The 18,787-nt window shown below is 37.4% G+C and overlaps 1 protein-coding gene across 1 annotated transcript in view; it reads left to right on the top strand.

Moving 5' to 3' along the window:
- The first annotated feature begins 18,529 nt into the window (after positions 1–18,529).
- Positions 18,530–18,787, top strand: part of LOC129254311 (regulator of microtubule dynamics protein 1-like) — a 54,871-nt gene continuing 54,613 nt past the window's right edge. Inside the window, exon 1 of the mRNA XM_064115658.1 lies at positions 18,530–18,700. Within this exon, the coding sequence (XP_063971728.1) occupies positions 18,583–18,700 (118 nt within the window). The 5' untranslated portion in view covers positions 18,530–18,582. The remainder of the gene's footprint in view (positions 18,701–18,787) is intronic.

Below are 18,787 nucleotides of genomic sequence, written 5' to 3'. Positions count from 1 at the left end.
ATTCGAGATTTAGACCTAAAAAACGGGACACTCTATTAAAAATGATGAGTAATTGGGAATCTTCCTACATTAATAATGCAAGCGGGAGCAGATTTTTTTTGATATTCTAATCTGAAACTGGATAATATTTTGAATAAAGAACAAGCTGCGTATCTGAATAAACATGCGCGCAGACCTAATCTGCATGGGCATCCTAAATACATATTTCATCATGAAAAGCGAGTGCGAAGCGCGAGCTTAAAATATTTGATATTTCAATCTGAGAAAGGGTCAATTTAAGCTCTATATTTCAAGCACTTTGTAGGAAAATTGTGAGGTGGATATTGATCGCGCTGATATTTTTCATTATTATTACTTTGTGTTTTGACATATACCGGGACATTCTAAGAACATTATGTCATCATATGAAACTGATGACTATCTGCCTATTTCTCATCCTAAGCGCGAGATGAAACTTGTCGATATTCCATTCTGAAAAAAGGGACAATTTAATTATTAAATTTATATCTTATTTAAGGCTGATAATTTTGATCTTATACCATTTACCTCGGCTTCAGTCCTCCTTTTTCCCTTTTCCCTCTATTTTTTTATTTGATAATCATTAGGAAAGGTCACCCCCACATGTCGCACCGCCCCCGTCAAAGACTGTACATAATTATGGAGCCTATGCTCCAAACTTACCCACTGGATATGTGGCGATTGTGTTTGTGATCGCTGGTGCTATTTCGGCAGTATTAATTAGAAAAAAAATGTTATTTTATGATAAATTTGGTAAGGGTAAATGCATTATAATTATTTTCACTTTCGGATCTATGTTTAGTAGTACGGAACGTGGGCCTAAACTAACACCAAATCTTCTCTTTCCCGTAGACAAAGATGTTCTGACAGATAATTATTTCGAGCTTTTATGTTTCTCATTCCCATAGAATTAGTCAGTAGATATAGGAATCCATTAATTTTATTATTTTATTGAAGTAAGAAGCATGGCATAGCCGGGAACTTTTTAACACATTTAACTTCGGGCCAATTAAGTTGAGAAGGCGAATTAGCAACTGACGGGGGAAAGTCAAGAGTGATATTAATAACCAAGGCAGAGTTTTTTTTCTTCTTGTATTTGTGCATCAAAACTGAATTTTCTGCACACAAAAATATAAAGGTAGAAGTAGGATTATCCTTCATTAGGTAACTTTATTAATTAAAAAAACACAGTATTGGAGTCTATGACGGCTTAATTTCCGAAAACCAACGAGAGGGCATAACATTTATGGACATAAAATTTGTTATTTGCATCAGTGAATAACATAAAAAAATAGGCCTGCTTGAAGTGAAGATTGAGGGCACTTAGATTTGTAGATATGTAAGGGAACATAGCGACCGAGTGTTTTGGTTTTTTTGTCAGAAATAAAAACTTTATTCAAACCACTCATTTTTATTTCACAGGGAAAGAAACAGTAGTAGGGGCAGTGATGTTACTAAATGATTGATCAACTCTATATTTACGGTGCGTTATTAAAGCTTATACATTTTGTGATGAAATTTGGAAGTTTCACACAACAGAATAGGCTGCGAATGCTACAAATATCTATTCTGGCATTTAAAATGATAATTATGTTTGATCATCAATTATACAACCTCGTCTTCTTGTAGGCCTATACCAAGATGTAGGCCTAGGCTATATACTGCCATGCAGGGGCACAGCTACATGGGGCAAAATGGGGAGGGGGTGAGAAAAAAGAGGAAAATAAACAAAATATATGATATATAATTATGGCTCGCTTAAATCTAGATTATCTCTGTTATTCAATTATTCAATGGAATTATATTATTCAATTATTCAATGGAATTATAAAAATAAACCACTCCCGGTCTTCCGTCACTCAACGCAATGGGACCAGGGGTGGATCAAGAATTTACAAAAGATTGACATTTAAATAATTATTCATATTATTGAGAAGCGAAGAAAAGATGGAGGTTCATGTTGAAAATATCCCATTAAAAAAATAAAAGCCCGTCGAGCTAACCTAGCTGCTATATATCCTGTCAGATACCGGCGCCTGACCGCATGTTTTGTCATTGCTGCCTTTGCTGGGCGTCTCAATTTCAATTCAATTTAATCATGTTAAAGGGGAATCAAGCCTTGGTCATAAAATGTTGTGTTGGGAAGGAGAAAAATAAATTAAACAGAATGGTGAAAGTTTGAAAGAAATCGGACAAGCAATAAGAAAGTTATAGCTGCTTTAAAGTTGAGATCACTAATACTATGTAGATTTCAAATTGGCAACTGAGTGAGTAAATTATGACAAGGGGCAAGGACAACTTTCCCATAGGCCATGTACTTTATTATCAGGGATTTGTTCTCCTAAGTACCCATTCCCCTGGGGCAGTAATCTAAATATAACCCAGGTAGTATATTGTTTTATGTCCTCATGAAAGAAAAATATAATTTGAAATAAAACTTTTGGGAAAAATGACATTTTTGCCAAAATATGTATTGGAGTACATGGAAGAGTAGTCCTTGCCTTACATCACTATGACATCCCATATGCGGCCAATTTCAAGTCTCCATTGGGTATAGTGATTACCAATATTTACAATTTTAAAAATTCATTACTTTCTTGTTGTTTGTCCAATATTGTTCAAACTTTCACCTATCAACTTGTCTGATTTTTCTTTTCCCTATAAAAACAAGTTTTTATTTGGATTGGATTCCCCTTTAATAGGAAAAAAATCACATGAGTAGTATACATTGTAAAATGTGAGGAAAACCACCCTAGAAAGTAGGGGGATCCATGACAAACAATTATGGGTTGCCTTAACCGTCTCACACTGTGCGATATCCGATTTGATAAATCACATTTTGCATTAACTATGAATGTTCCAAAAAGAAAAATTACTTTATTTGAAGTTCGACAGAATAATCTTGTTTTGCGGCAAGCCCTGTCGGAGTAAAGTCCATGATCGGCTTAAAGTCGCAGCCGATGATGACGTCATTACGATTTGGAATTGAATTTGCTTTCATTATTCCTACATTGAGGCTTGAACCACACTGAATTTTGATTTCAGTAGTCTTACAACTATTCTGACCTCGGATCGCTAAAATTTTATTGGTTGGAATATGTTCGAATGCGTATCCGGACATCTACCCCCTGGACATCCACCCCCGGACATCCACCACCCGGACATCCACCCCCCGGACATCCACCCCCTTAGGACATCTACCCCCTAGGACAAGTACCCCCTGGACATCTACCCCCCGGACATCTACCCCCCGGACAAGTACCCCCGGACATCTACCCCCCGGACATCTACCCCCCGGACATTAACCCCCCGGACATCTACCCCCCAGACATTTACCCCCCGGACATCTACCCCCCGGACATCTACCCCCCGGACATTTACCCCCCGGACATCTACCCCCCGGACATCTACCCCCCGGACATCTACCCCCCGGACATTTACCCCCCGGACATCTACCCCCCGGACATTTACCCCCCGGACATCTACCCCCCGGACATTTACCCCCCCCCCCAGACAGCTACCCCCCCCCCCCCCCGGCATCTACTCACGGATATTTTGGATACGGGGGGGTAAATGTCCGGGGGGGGGTAGATGTCCGGGGGGTAAATGTCCGGGGGGGTAGATGTCCGGGGGGTAGATGTCCGGGGGGTAGATGTCCGGGGGGTAGATGTCCGGGGGGTAGATGTCCAGGGGGTAGATGTCCTAGAATCATTCAATGACTATAAGAAAAAAAACCACCCCGGGCCCCTGGTCCTCGAGGGGTGATTGAACCATATTTATTTTACTATGAATTCTGATGACTTTTTTGGTACCGTCATCCCTCGAGCCTCATCCACTCTCTCTCTCTCTCTCTCTCTCTCTCGCTCTCTCCTCCAGCTATTTGATTTTCCGCGGGTCGCGAGGGATTGGATCAAGAGGCGCCCGGCCCGGCCGGCGGGGCCGCGCCGGCCGGCTGCTGCCAGTTGGCAGCCCCTGGGCCCGTATTCCATAAACGAGATAAGCTTCTTGCTTAAGTCTTAGCAATTTGTCTTAGCATTTTGCTTGTCTAAGAAATCTTCCCTAACGATATTCTATAAACTTTAAGACATTTGTCTCAAGTCAGACGATATGGCTAAGCCAAAGTCTCAAAGTCAAATTCTATGACCTTCTAAACTGCTGCAGGGGTGACTGCAACAAAATAGCAAAAATGTCATTGAAGTTGTTTTTTCTTAACAAGTTTGATTTTATTGAAACTAATTACAACTATTGTAGTAAAAGAAGAGCATTCATCACCCATATATGGTAAGAATTCTTTATTCAGATTATTCTATATTTTGTTAATTACCAAAACATTTCAATCCCAAACCGAGTGACTTGCACAGTTTTTTATGTATCAGTCCCATTCATTACTTTTCATGTATTGTTTGTCAAAATCTAAATGGGATAGGGTAGATTCATCTCGACATCTTTATTCTACTTCAGTTGAAGTAGACCTAGGGTCTAAGGGAAAACATTTGTAACTTTTGAGACTAGTCTTGGGTCTAACATTAGGCCTAGATCTAGCCTAGGCCCAAGATCTACAACTAATATCCGTCTGTTTGGAGGAGAATTGAACATTGTTTTTACTTTTTACTTTCCTGAAGGCTGAAGCAAAACGTAACTTTGTTAGTCTAGTGCCGTAGTGGAGCAACTGAGACTGAAGCTAAATACTAGGCCTAGATCTAACGATAGACCTATATTAGTATTGGTCTAGGCCTAGAACATGCAGGACTTAGCCTGGCTTAGCCTTAAGACAGGGATAGATCTATCTAGATCTACATGTAGGTCTAGAATAGATCTGACTTAGACCAAAAGCTTCAGTCTCCGACTGTATTTTGGTTGTTCCGCTATTTTAGTATTACGAGTACGACACTATATAAACAGTCTAACGTTACGTTGGCCTAGTCTCACCAATGTGATATGACAGTAAATGTCAGAAACTTTTAAATAAATCCCCAGAAACGACGGTTATTCCTGTCAACAGTGCTAGATATATCGCTATGCATTGCTTGCCAACTATGCCTAAAGTTAGATCTAGTCCTAGTAGTAGTCTAGACATCTATCTAGATCTACTCCTGCTTTAGGTCCATCTGTTTGTTTGGAGTTTTTATTTCATACATTTTGAGGACTTGTTTAGATCTAGGTTTCCAGGACTAGAAAACAGGCCTAAACCTAGACCAACACTGGCAACAGCTCAGTCTAGACTAGGGCCTAGATTTATATAAGAATTTAGATCTAGGGCCTAGGCGGCCTAGCCTGTACTTTCTTCTATTCATTCTAGATTTTATTTTCTAGCCTATCCGGTAGCCCTAACGTTAGGACTGGCTGATCTAGTCTACTGTTTGATCTAGAAATCTCTAACCTAGGCCTAGATCTAGACTAAATGACTTACTCACTTAGACTAAAAGTTAGACCCTATCTAGATCTAGAACTATACCAATCTAGGTGTACATAGGGTCATAGTAATAGGTGTAGATCTAGAGACTTGTAGACTCTATCTCAATGTAGATTCTAGATCTAAAAATAGTAAATGTAGGCTAGATCTAGTCTAGTTCTACTCATCTAACGTTAGGCCTGAGAAAGGAAGTAGGCTAGGGATCTAGCATTGGGTTATTTCTAGGACTAAAGAATCTTGATCTAGGCTTAGATCTAAACTAGGGGCTGTATAGTTCGAAATCTTGAGGTCTAGCCCCCCCCCCAAAAAAAAAATAGAACTAAGCCCTCAGGCTCAGCTACATGTAGTTCTCTATGTAGCCAAACAAAAGTTCGCATTGACCATTGTCTTAATCTTTTTTGGCGTATACATGTAGTTATCATACAAACACATATTTTGATGAATGAGAAAATGTGTCTTGCAGATTATTTTAGCTCAAAACCTACATTTCATGGACATATAGGCCAATGTCATAAAATGAAGAAGTAGTTCAATACACATCATGCTGTTTACACATTTATTGATCTGATATGCTGTTACCATGGCAACAAATTTTCAAACATATGTCTTGCAGATCTACACCTCAAAATCAATGTGTGAGCCAACTTTTATAAGAATTGGTAAAACTAATAAAGGGATTCAAACCACAAGATTTTCACCTAATTTCTTTATATAATATGTTGTTACCATAGCAACACAAATTCTGATACAGGCAAAAGTATATCTTAGACATCTTCAACTCAAGACTATTGTGTGCGCCAACATTTTAGGAGAATTGACCAGTTGAAAACTGATAAAGTAATTCAAATTACAAGATTTTCATCTAGTTTTTGTTATTTTATTTGTTGCCATGGCAACGCAATTTTTTATAAAGGCATAAAATATACTTTGCACATCTTCACATCAAGACTAACGTTTGTGCCACATTTCATGAGAATTGATTAAAAACTGAAGAAGTCGTTGGAACTGCAAGATTTTTACATAATTTTTGCCCTAATATACCGTTACCATGGCAACACAATTTCCGACACATACGAAAATGTGTCTTGCACATCTTTACCTCAAGACTTATGTCTGTGGCAAACATCATGAGAAGTGGTTGAAATATTGTAAACTTGTTAAAACCACAAATTTTTCACCTAATTTTCGTTATTTAATATGTTGTTACCATGGCAACGCAATTTTTGTATATAGGCATAAAATATGTTTTGCACATCTTCACATCAAGACTAATGTTTGTGCCACATTTCATGAGAATTGGTTAAAAACTGAGGAAGTAGTTGGAATAGCAAGATTTATACATAATTTTTGCCATAATATACTGTTACCATGGCAACACAATTTCCGACACATGCAAAATTGTGTCTTGCACATCTTTTCCTCAAATCCAATGTGTGAGCCAACTTTCATGAGAATTGGTAGAAAACCGATGAAGTAATTTAAATTTTAAATTTTGGCCATAATATACTGTTACCATGGCAACACAATTTCTGAAAAAGCAAAAAAAAAATTCTTACACCTCCTTACCTTAAGACCAATGTGTGTTCCAAATTTCATGAAAATTGGTTAAAAACTGAGGAAGTAGCTCGAAATGCAATATAGGTATAAATTCTAAAAAAAAATTGGCCATGATTTGTTGGATTTAAACGTTGTCTTAAAGCAATTAAGACAACTCACAACTGTCTTAAAGTTAGGGCAAAATTCTTAGCCATTTAGAATTTATGAAATACAGACTCTGCATATTTAAGAAAAGTTACTTAGCCATTCATCCTAAATCTGTCTTAGTTGCGCAAAAATTCTTAGCCAAATTCTTCGACAAAATTCTTAGCCAATTCTTTATGGAATACGCATTTTGGCTAAGAATTTTGTCTTAGACAGAAAACTAAGACAAAATGCTTAGATTTTTGACTTAAAGGGATTGTTTCACTTTGTGAGCAATTGAAAAAATTATCATATTGCTTTTTGAAAATGGTATGAACATTTGACTAACAGCTCAAAAATCCCCATGTGAAAGTTTGGGATCATAACATGTTCGGGAAGTGTTTTTAAAAACTGAAAATCTGAGGCAATGTTTGAAGAGAAAAATGCACTTCTCGACGGTTGATTCATGATTCTGTTTCCAATTTAAATCGATATTATATAGCGCCACCTTGTGATGTATGCAAGAAAGTAGGCGGAGCTTACCACGGGGAATTTCGCTTCTTGCGTGATCTGTGGGCGAAGTTACTAGTAGTTTGTTTTGGGTTTTTTCTGTGTCTCCGCTCGGTGTGTGCGATAAGCGATCGATGCATGTGCGTTGCTTATTGCCTGTGTGAAAGTGTGTAGCCGTGTGTGTCGCTTGTGCATAACACTGGGGGAATATCATAGGTCCATGATCATACTGTCAAACTGTGTCGAACTCGTGAATGTCCACTCCGTCTGTGGTCTGTACATTTGAATATATATGCTACATGTATGCCTCATAATGAACTTTGTAGACTTACAGACCATGGGATTTTGATGAATTTATATTTTGGCGACGTAAATTAGTAGCAAATAAAACGACAACAACAGAAAAGAACGCGACAAACCGGGGCTACAAATACAATCTCGGATCTACAGTGTAGAGTAATAGTAGTTTTTTTTTGTGGATCATGGGGGCCGGGGATGGAGCGTGATTTTCCAGAAGCTATATTGTGCCCCCCCCAAAAAAAAAAAAATTCCCTCTGTTCTTTTCTTTAGTTTACCTTTGCATGCACTACAAGATATATCCTTGTGGTTGTTGATAATTCTCTTTTACCTGGTCACGATATTGTCCGTCGACTGATTCGAGAAGAGAATGCAATATAGCTCCATGTAATGCAATATCATGGAGCTGTAATATGTATCCGAACTCCACTCTGGTCATGTTACGTGCACGTAGTCACAGGCCTTCGTGTGTCATGTGCATGTTTACATACACGGGGCATAGCTGGGTAGGAACTCGGAATAAAGGCAGTGACCTCTCCTTCTCTCCCCCCCCCCCCCCTAGCTGGCATGGAAACATCCACCATCGTGGTTTTTTTTTTGTGTGTGTGTGTGTGTGTGTTTTTACGTTCTCCACGAGCTCCCCCAACAAAGATATTCCCATCCCGGATTTCCCATCCCATCAAAATCTTCGGTAGGCCTATCTTCACGTAAGATGCTTATGAGAAACTCCCGGGGAGAAACTATATGATCAACATGTGCCCCCCCCCCCCTCCGATCGATCGGGGCCTATCCGTTTTGGACTTTATTTTGGAACGTGGTAGATAGGGTAGTTGCAAACCCAAAACATCTCAACTCCTAGACCCCGGACTATAATGACTACTAGACCTACAAATTATTATCCATAAACTTTGTTGGTTTTTTATTATTTTTATTTGATTGGTTTTTTTGTAAGGGGTAGGAATCGTATTTAATTTTATCCATGATTGGGGTCAATAATTCTTTCAGTTTCTCCGCCATATAATCCGCTCATGACATCTTTCAAATCATATCACTTTTCTTTTACATTTTCCATTTCTTTCGGCCGCTCTTTTCTTTTCTTCTGCTTCCCCTCTCTCGATCCTCCTTCCGTTCTTTACAGTAAAAAAGAAGTCTGATTTTTTTTACACATCCCTGATTACTATATGAACCTTACGTGAAAATAGTGTTTTGTGTTCTTTTCTAGCTCGTTTACCTGAAAACATGTAAATTGGTTATTGATTTTCTTCATACAATTTATATGAAACCTCAGCGTATATGAAGCATCCTTTACCTTCGATCTGGTATTGTTTATATTGGTTGGTTATATTCACGATTAAAAAAAATGCATAAATATAAACAAAATAACATTACATAATCAAATAATTAAAAAAAACACAATATAACAAATTAACAATATAACAGTAATGAAGCTTACAATGCATGTAATACAGAATCGTAGGGATAGACCCGTTTCAGATTGGCTATTGATAGCCAACCTGTTCTTCCCCGGGGTCCCTAAAAATAAATTAATTAAATTAGCATTACAATATGAAAATTTCTAATAAATACGAGTATAACAAATCAATATAAAACAAATGTAAAATAATATATCCTCATGATATCATTCATTTGGGGAAAATAATGAAAAATGAAATAGTGTAATTAGTCACACGTTATCAATCACGAAAGTTCCCTTTTCTGCTCGATCCAATCACTGAAACATTCAAATTCCATGGAACAATTAGTCATACATCATCACCACAACTATCACATAACAATACACTTAAATTCGTGTATTTTAAAACAAATTCTTGTGAATGAGCATAATTGTATTTCCGTCGATATTGAAAGGCCGTCTCTAACAGGGTATGACCCCCCCCCCTTCCCATGTCGGGGTAAGGGGGAGAGGGGGGAAATAGAAGTGAGGATGGGGAAGAAGAGAAAGAAGAAAAGTGGAAGAAGGAAATAAAAAAAATGAAAAGAAAAGAGGCTGTCGGACTGACGCCTACCGGAAAAATGATATAACTGTTGGGTCACGAAGGAATGTTCCATTACTCCGTGTATATATATGCTATACCGACAGTGATTAGAATATACTGTCACACAGGGCGGTTCTAATTAATTGCTTCATGTTCCGAGAGAGATTTGAATGTATATAGGTTTTAGGTCTAAATCGCCTTACAATCAAGCCCATTCTTTTTTACGTACAGTGATTAAAATTGCCCGGCCATATGTCCCAGTCGCCAAAATTGTTAGCTCGCGCTTCGCGCTCGCATCATTCAGACTGTTCCATTATCATCTTCACAAGTTTCTTACGTGTTGGGCAGCGCTTTTAAGATATTCACTTTTATGTCAGTAAATTTAGTTCGCGCTACAAACAGCTTGTCCTTTATTGTTTTACAACGTCCAGTCATGATCAATTATATATTAAAACAAATATATTGTTGAGCATGATATACCCTTCGTATTCATTATTACAAGAAGTGCAAAAGGAATGTCTAGTTTTTATGTCTACATGTAAAAAATAGCTTATTGTGCTTCGCGCTTGCAATTATTGTTTACTGAGGTACATATAATTTGATATTTACATTAAAAAACCTGCTTAGAATGTCCAGTTGTCGGGCCATAATAATATTCAGCTCGCGTTATTCGCTCGCATTGTTTAATTTAATGTCCACCATGTCCACAGTGGCGTATCTAGAACAAACGAGGCCCGGGCAAGTGCTAAAATCGCACCCCTTTCAAAATATAGGTCTATTGTGTATATACTCTGCACTCGACCAGTCAAAATAAAACATACTATTCTAGTCCGGGGTTTTTTATCATGAAAATGATGCGTATCTAACGAAAACAACGTATGCGAGCGCTAAGCACGTGCCTATTATTTTCAGTATTAAGATCTTAAAGAGGAATATTCTAAGCACTTTTTGTAATAATTAACATGATGCATATCCAGACAATGAACGCATTCGCGAAGCGCGAGCCGAAAATTATTGATATTGAGACCTACAATCGGGACATATCGATGCTTGTCTAATTAAGCATTTCATGCAAGCACGAGGGGCGAGCTGAAAAATTAATATTGAGGGGAAATCTTAATAATAATGATAATAATTATAATAATAATAATGACAATAATAATAATAATATTGGTGGCTTCTTAAATAGCGCACGCGTCCACCTTTCGGTGCTCATGGCGCTTGTAGAAAAATAAACACAACACCAAACAACAATAGAAAACGAAAAAGAATAGAATTTGAATTCTCCTGAATGTTAATGGGAGATCAAAATTTAGTTTTCACTGGGACTTGAATGTTTCTGTTGATGAAAATTTGGCGTAATTGGATAGGCAATCGATTCCATAGCTTTGGTCCTATAACAGAGAATGCATCCCCCCATTTGTGTTTGGTTCTGGGTGTCTGGAGCAATAGAGCATCAGAATGATGAGCGGAGACTGCGTGAAGGCTGATATTTTGAGATAGAGCTGCGGAGATATGTGGGGGAAGAGAGAATAAATTGAATAATAGTAAAATAATTTTGAAGGAGATTCTTTTATCAACAGGCAGCCAATGTAAGGACTGGAGGATTGGCGAGATGGAGTCATACTTTTTAGTGTATGTTAGGAGACGGGCAGCAGAGTTTTGTAGACGTTGAAGTTTTGTCCAATCTTTTTGTGGGAGGTTAAAGAACAATGAGTTTGAAAAATCTAAACGGGAGGAAATCAAAGCATGGATAATTTTAGGAGCTTTTTGTAGGAATTCATGAAAAGGATACGTATCTCACCGGGGTAGGCCCTAATGTGAGCGCGAAGCGCGAGATGATATTTTGTATATCCTCACCTAAAAATGTCTAATGGAGAGTTTTTATCTCCCTCATCAAAATCAGAGCGTGGTGAGAAGCTTTGACAAACCAGAAAATTATATTTCTGAACTGTTTGCAAGAATTAATGAAAAGAAAGGTATAAAAATAATGCAAACTCGTAGCTATAGATGAAAAGTTATGACATTTGAGTTTGAAAAACTATTTTTTTTTATAAGGAGTGTTTGTTGGAATTCATGGAGAGAATATAAGTATATCACTAATTAAAAGTTGCACGAATATTCATCTCTGGGTAAAGACATGCAAGATTATTTTTTTACGTTGAAAAGTGCATTAATGGTACAGAGAACGGGGGTATTACCGTCAGCGGTATTCCTTTTTCAGCGTCTTAATTCCTTTGCTTTTTCTATTCATTTTTTCCCTTTCTTTCTTTGCATCTATCTCCCGTTTTTGCACCACTGAAAGTAGCACCCGGGGCACGTGCCTCCATTGCCGCCCCGGCTAGATACGCCATGTAATAAAGTCCACTTTTCATGTCGGAAGAAATATCAGCTTGCGCTCCGCGCTCTAATCGATTGTTGAGTTATATATATATATATATATGTGTATAACATGTACATGTATATATGTATAACATGTACATGTATAACTTCACACATTTATATATATATATATATATAGCCATCACTGGCGTAAATCCCGGGGGGGATGGGGGGGATATATCCCCCCCCCCCACTTTTCGAGGAGGGGGGGATGGCCTGTACAAACATCCCCCCCACTTTTTACGAAATAAATGAAAAAAAAATCACAAGAGATAATTGTTTTATTGGTGAAAATTCTTCCTAAAATACCGCTTAACAAATAAAACAATATTATTGAATCATAAAATGCAAATAAAGAGCCAGTTCACCATTTCCAAACGAAATACTTATGTCCTTATTATAACATTGAAGAGAAACCCCCGTTTCTTCCAATTCATCAATGTTGGGGTCGTTGGGAAGGGATTAAGATGGAATGTAAAATTTTTTTTTAATGTAGTCTCTAATAAAACCATTAAACCATCATGGGCTAAAAAAGTATGTTGGTATTTGGTATTTGCCATATGGACATACAGTGGCGTAACTACGGGGGGCATGGGGGACACATCCCCCCCATCGGCTGACCCAAAAAAAAAACGGGGAAAGGGGAAAAGGAGAAAAGAGGGAGAAAGGAAGAGAAACGTAGTGGGAAAGAAAAAAATATTGTTCATTATAATGTTATATTATATTATAATTATGTTATGTTACATTACATAAGAAACATATTTATCATAACTTTATGAAACATAATTTGCCCAGGGCCTACGTCTTCATTGTTCCTGGTGCTCGCATTGTCTGTTTAACGTGATATATAATCCTGTTGTACTAAAACATCCCGTTTTCAAGTCAATATAAACCAAATATATTTCCTAGCACTTCAGTTATCATTGTTTTATGTAGTGACATATGCTTCTTTTTCACGACTCAAAAAGTGATTGCCCTATGTTAAGGTCTTCGTATATATGAAACATTTCCTGTCCGTGATTACGTTCGCATTAGTGGATTGGTGAGATATGTCTGCTTTTCATAAATTCCTAAAATCAGTCCTTAAAATGTCCCTTCTGATCTGAATATCAAAAATTTTCAGCTCGCGCTTCGCGCTCGCATCATTTGGTTAATGAAATACGTATGGTCCTAGTTAATTCTTACAAAAAAACCTTAGAATGCCCCACTTCAGGTCTGAATTATCTAAATTTTCAGCTCGCGCTTCGCGCTCGCATTGTTTAGCGGACAGGTACCTGTCATGTTTACACAAATGTGATTATAATGTCCCTTTTTAGGTGAATATAAAAAAAATTCAGCTCGCGCTTCGCGCTCGCATTATTTGATCAGTGAGATACATATCAGTTTAATGACATTGTCCTTAAAATGTCTCTATTAGGTCAGTATAACTGGCAACTGAGCGCGCTCACTAGCGCACTCACTCAGTGATTCAAAATTTTTGCTGGTGCCCCCCCCCCTATGCCGTGACCCACGGTACGCCACTGTGGACATATCAATGGCAATTCCTTGCATATCTAAAAACCTGGTTGCAAAAAAAATGCCGAAATATTTCAGTCATCCCCCCCACCCATCAACACGGATTTACGCCAGTGATAGCCATTCTGTTCATGGTTCCATTGCTTTTTATGTCTTGTTTTAGGTCTAAATCTAGGGGGAAAATCACCTCGCGTCTAATTCTCTAATATGACGTTTCTTCTTTAAATAAAAAACGGACTTGAACTTTCCAGTTTTTAGATCTGAATTTTAAAAAAAAATAATCAGCTCGCGCTTCGCGCTCGCATTAATTGTTTGATTACATACTCATCCTGGTTATGATTTCAAAACGTGGTTAACATGTTCAGTTCTCAATAATACTCATATTGTACATGACAGAAAAAGTGCTTAGATTGTCCGAGTTTCGGGCGGAAAATTAGAATTTCTGTTCGCGCTTCATGCACGCTCGCATCATAAAGTTATGCTTATATATCCATCCAATTTATGGTTGAAAATGTGATTCGAATATACATTTTTTAGTCCCAGATATTGAAAATGTACAACTCGCTCTCGCATTTTATTGATTGGTGAGATTTGTATTACATGTACATTCATGAGTCACTGCAAAACGAATACTTTTGTAGGTGAGTATATTAAAAATTACTTCTGTGTTTCGCGCTCGCACGAATCTTTTCGTTAGATACGCATCTTCTTCACGATTACAATAACTGCCCAGAATATTCAATTCTCAGTTCTAAATAAAAATATACAATAAATTTAGCTTGCATGTGATATATTTAGACCTCATGAGATAAGGTAAGATAAGACTGTATTAGAACTTCGATCTTTAGTTAGGTCAAGCCCTCTAATATATAAATGAATAAATAAATAAATAATAACGTGAATAATGCCCCCCCCCAAAAAAAAAAAAAAAAAAAAAATGATTTTGGCGGCCTATCGGGAAAGTGTGAATGATAATTCCCACCCCTACCTTTAACTGATGAAAGCCTGTACTGCCCTGGGTATGGTGGAAGAAAATGTGACTGAGGAGAGTGTTGAACACTTCCAAGACTCATGGTCGTATAGCTGACGTCGGTACACGTTACCGATATACATTTGTAGAATCAAGGGCTATACCGACAAACATTTTGAACATTTACGATGGAGTGTAGCTCGTGAGCAAAAAATAAAATAATATAATCACTTTTGAAAATGAACACCACTTCTCCCCCCCCCCTCTCCCTTGCATGGTTGTGGAAGTTCGTAGTGTTTTTCGTTTGCGCGGGGGAGGGGCTCAAATAAAGGATTATAGGTATGTTCGTTTTGATCACACGAATCAAGCAGTGATAATAATACATGGGCACCTTGAGCACCTAACAAGATGGACACGTGTGCTATATAAATATTATATTATTTTATTACTATTATTATCATTACTTAGAACTTATACGCTACTCGCCCCTTCCACTTCCCTCGTCTCCATTTTTTTTTGAGGGGGCCGCAGGTATAGGCATAATCTATAGCGTTCCCGCTCCCCCTTTCAATAATTTTAATTTTTTTTCATCGTCCATTCTGGAGATATATGATTTCATCTCTCCGATCCGCCTCGTCAGTGTGTAAATGCGCTAGCGTGAAGGGAGGGGGTCGCTAGCAACCAACCTCCAACCTTGGACAACACAAGAAATAGGAGAAAAAATAAAGGACATTTTAATATTAGAAACGAAAATGTCTGCTATGTTCTTGTTTGTCTTTTCCCCTGTTTATATTCCATAATGATGTAATGATTTTCATTTCAAGATTTCAAAAATCACATGTTCAGACCCCCCATTCCTCCATGTCCAGGGTTGCACTTTGTGAATAAGAGAATTCAACCTGGTCACACGTCGTTTTCAGATCCTTTCATTTTACTTCTCTCTCCCAATTTTCTTTCTTTAGTCATGTTCGTTGTGTTGTAGAACAATAGAGTGGACACTTTGACGTCGAAATAAGGTTACCAGACTAACGAAGGGAATGGGAAAGGTAGCGATAAATGGAAGCGAGGGGAAGGGGCACGCCCTCCTAAATTTTAGATAAGTGGGGTAGTTACCCCCTTAAAAGGAAGAGGGAAAGAAAGAAAGAAAGAAAAAAGAAAAGAAAGGAAAAATGTGAAAATAAAAATAAGAAAAAGATGAATATCACATGTTTACTAAAACCAATAATACCAAAATAGCAGTTTTGACAAAGGAAAATACTTAAAATTTAAAGCAAAATAATCATACAATCAAAAATAAAAAGTTTGTTTTCCGCACCAAAATGAAGGTGTTTGGATCAAACCTGTACATCACCCCCATATAAATCTTGGAGGTGATTTAGCACCCCCGCTTACAAAGGCCATGTGCATCGGTGTTTCCACAGATCCAAAACAAACTTCTCGAATTTATAGACATTTCCTAGAATTTTTAGTTTGATTTTAACAAAAATTGTACAAAAATGTAGCCAGCCGAAACTTTCAGCAAACAATTTTAAAAATATAACATGAATGTTGACAGTTGCTATGTTTAATTATTGTTTACTTGTAATAAGGCTTTGGATTTCCCGAAATTTCCTGCATGGATTTGTTTCATTCGGAACCTTTCCTGGAAAAGGTAAAATTTCCCGAAATTTCGGGAGGCGTGGAAACACTGATGTGCATCACGGGAATATCTATATATAACCCTTGATAATGCAATGTTATAAGGGGTTATAAGTAATATCACGAACATGCTATTGAAATAAAAATGTAGGATTTTAATATAAAATCGAAAAACTTTTCAAATTCAACTCTTTGCGTTTACTCGCATTTCTCTATTTTATTACTAAACTTTATATGCCCTGTCGCCGAACCCTGCATGTGTCTTTCCACATTTTTTAAAATCGGATTAAAGTGACATTTTTAGATTGGTGACTTCATTTTTTTGTACAAAATACCATCTGGACGTCTCAGGATTCTGGAGTTTCTTGGGGCTTTGCTATCTATGCCTAGAGAAAGCGGAAATAGAGAGGAACGATAAGAAAGGATATAAGAAGAAGAAAAGTGAATGAAATAAGAAAAGAGGAACGATTTGAAAACAGAAAAAGTAGAAATCATTATACAAAAAAAATCAATCGCGAATATACTTTTTAAAAAATCAGCTTGCGTTTTACATGCGCTCTTATCATTATTCAGGAAAATATGCAGCAATATTCCAAAACAGTTTATACAATGTTTCGTATTAAGATCTTAATTTCAACAAATATCAGCTCGCTTGGCGTATAAACTTTATACTTACCATAAGACCGTATTTGATTAGAATGACCCGATTCAGCTCTTCATGTCAAAATATTAATAATTTTCAACTCGTTCTTCGTGCTCCGCGCTCGCACCATTCTGTTGTATAATCAATGCAATTTAATAAGTTTGAATCTCGGGTTTTCAGTTATTTTTTTCCAAGCAATGTGCTTATAATGACAATCCTCGATCCTGCTAATTGTTAATATCATAATATGTTGGGTGTGGATCATTTGGTGTGTGTGGGTTGAATCATATTTTTAATAAGTACACTCTATTATTCATGCCAAAATTTTAAACGATATTATGTTTCTTTTGTTATGAAAATGCTAATACGCATTTACGAGAACAATAAATCAAATCGAATTGTTTGAGATGAACATACCCTGCGTGATTACCAAAAGTGAGTAGAATGACCCGTTTAAGATGTTCATGTTCATAAAAAAGTTCGCGCTCCTATATTTATTTTCAAGGCGAAATATAAAAATAAACATTACCTTGCGCGCTTCGCGCTCGCATCATTAATTTAGGCCATAGTAGGTCCATGATTGTAAGAATAAAGCTACGATGTACTTAAAAATTCAGACTTTAGTTGCATGGGACACCCCCCCTAAATGATAATAATTAAGCATTTATCAGCCGATGTGGAAGAAATGTGGATGGAAATATTTCTTACCCCCCCCCCCCCCCGAAGTACGTAAAAATATACATTCTGGCACTGGCGGCGGAAGATCATGCTTCAACACCGCCGGAACACCGCCAATCCAGAATCTAATATTTTTATGCTTTCGCCGCCGGCCACAGAATAATGCAATTATTTTATGTCCTTTTTATCCCCAGCATATACCTTTATATTTTATATATTTTATGCTGCACCAAATCTTTTTATATAATTATTATAAAAATGTTCGTTATACATTGGTTGTTGGGCTGTGCAGTTATGTGTTGGAGGGGGGGGGGGGGCAGCTTTACGTTGTGCAGGGGTGGATCCAGGTTTTTCTAAAGGGAGGAGGCACAATTCATGAGAAAATTTTGAAAAGAAAAAAAAAGGTTTTCATTTAAAAATTTACAATCTAAAGGTATTTCGCCAAAAATTTGTCAAGCAAAAGAAGAAGAAGAAAGGACCTCGCGTTCAAAGGAAGGGAGTGCATACGTGAGTAAAATATGGCAGATTTACTACACAAGTTTTGATTACTGCTCTCAAAAAGGTGCTCGGCCCATTAGAGAAACAGTCTTGAATAAATGAAATGTTATAATCATGTGACTGCACAATTAAAAATGAATGTCCTGTATTATGTTCATTTTTCGAGCGATATGGGAAGAGTCTTACGTAATACCAAGTAATTTGCATACCCACATAAACAACGAAACGTTCACGCATGGGATAAAGCCACCCTTCCCTCAGCTAGCCATGGTCCATGCCTCGGCTCACGACACACGCAGAGCTCGAGAGACCACATGTTCTTATTCTATTCTCAAGTACATGTATGATGTTCTGGATCGCACATATTTTATTCTGGTGCTACACTTTCGCTTTATCTTCATGTAATATTAAAGTACATCGCCCCAAATTTGCCACGTTACTACCATCCCGGCGAGGAGTCAGTAAGTCTGCATTTTTCTTATCTTAGATGGTCTGTACATATCTTTCGTTGCGCTATCAGAATCTGTTTTTCTTCTTTCATACTACTT

Source organism: Lytechinus pictus, chromosome 2 (genome assembly GCF_037042905.1).
Source record: "Lytechinus pictus isolate F3 Inbred chromosome 2, Lp3.0, whole genome shotgun sequence".
NCBI classification, from domain to species: domain Eukaryota; kingdom Metazoa; phylum Echinodermata; class Echinoidea; order Temnopleuroida; family Toxopneustidae; genus Lytechinus; species Lytechinus pictus.
This window is presented reverse-complemented; position numbering and strand designations above follow the sequence as displayed.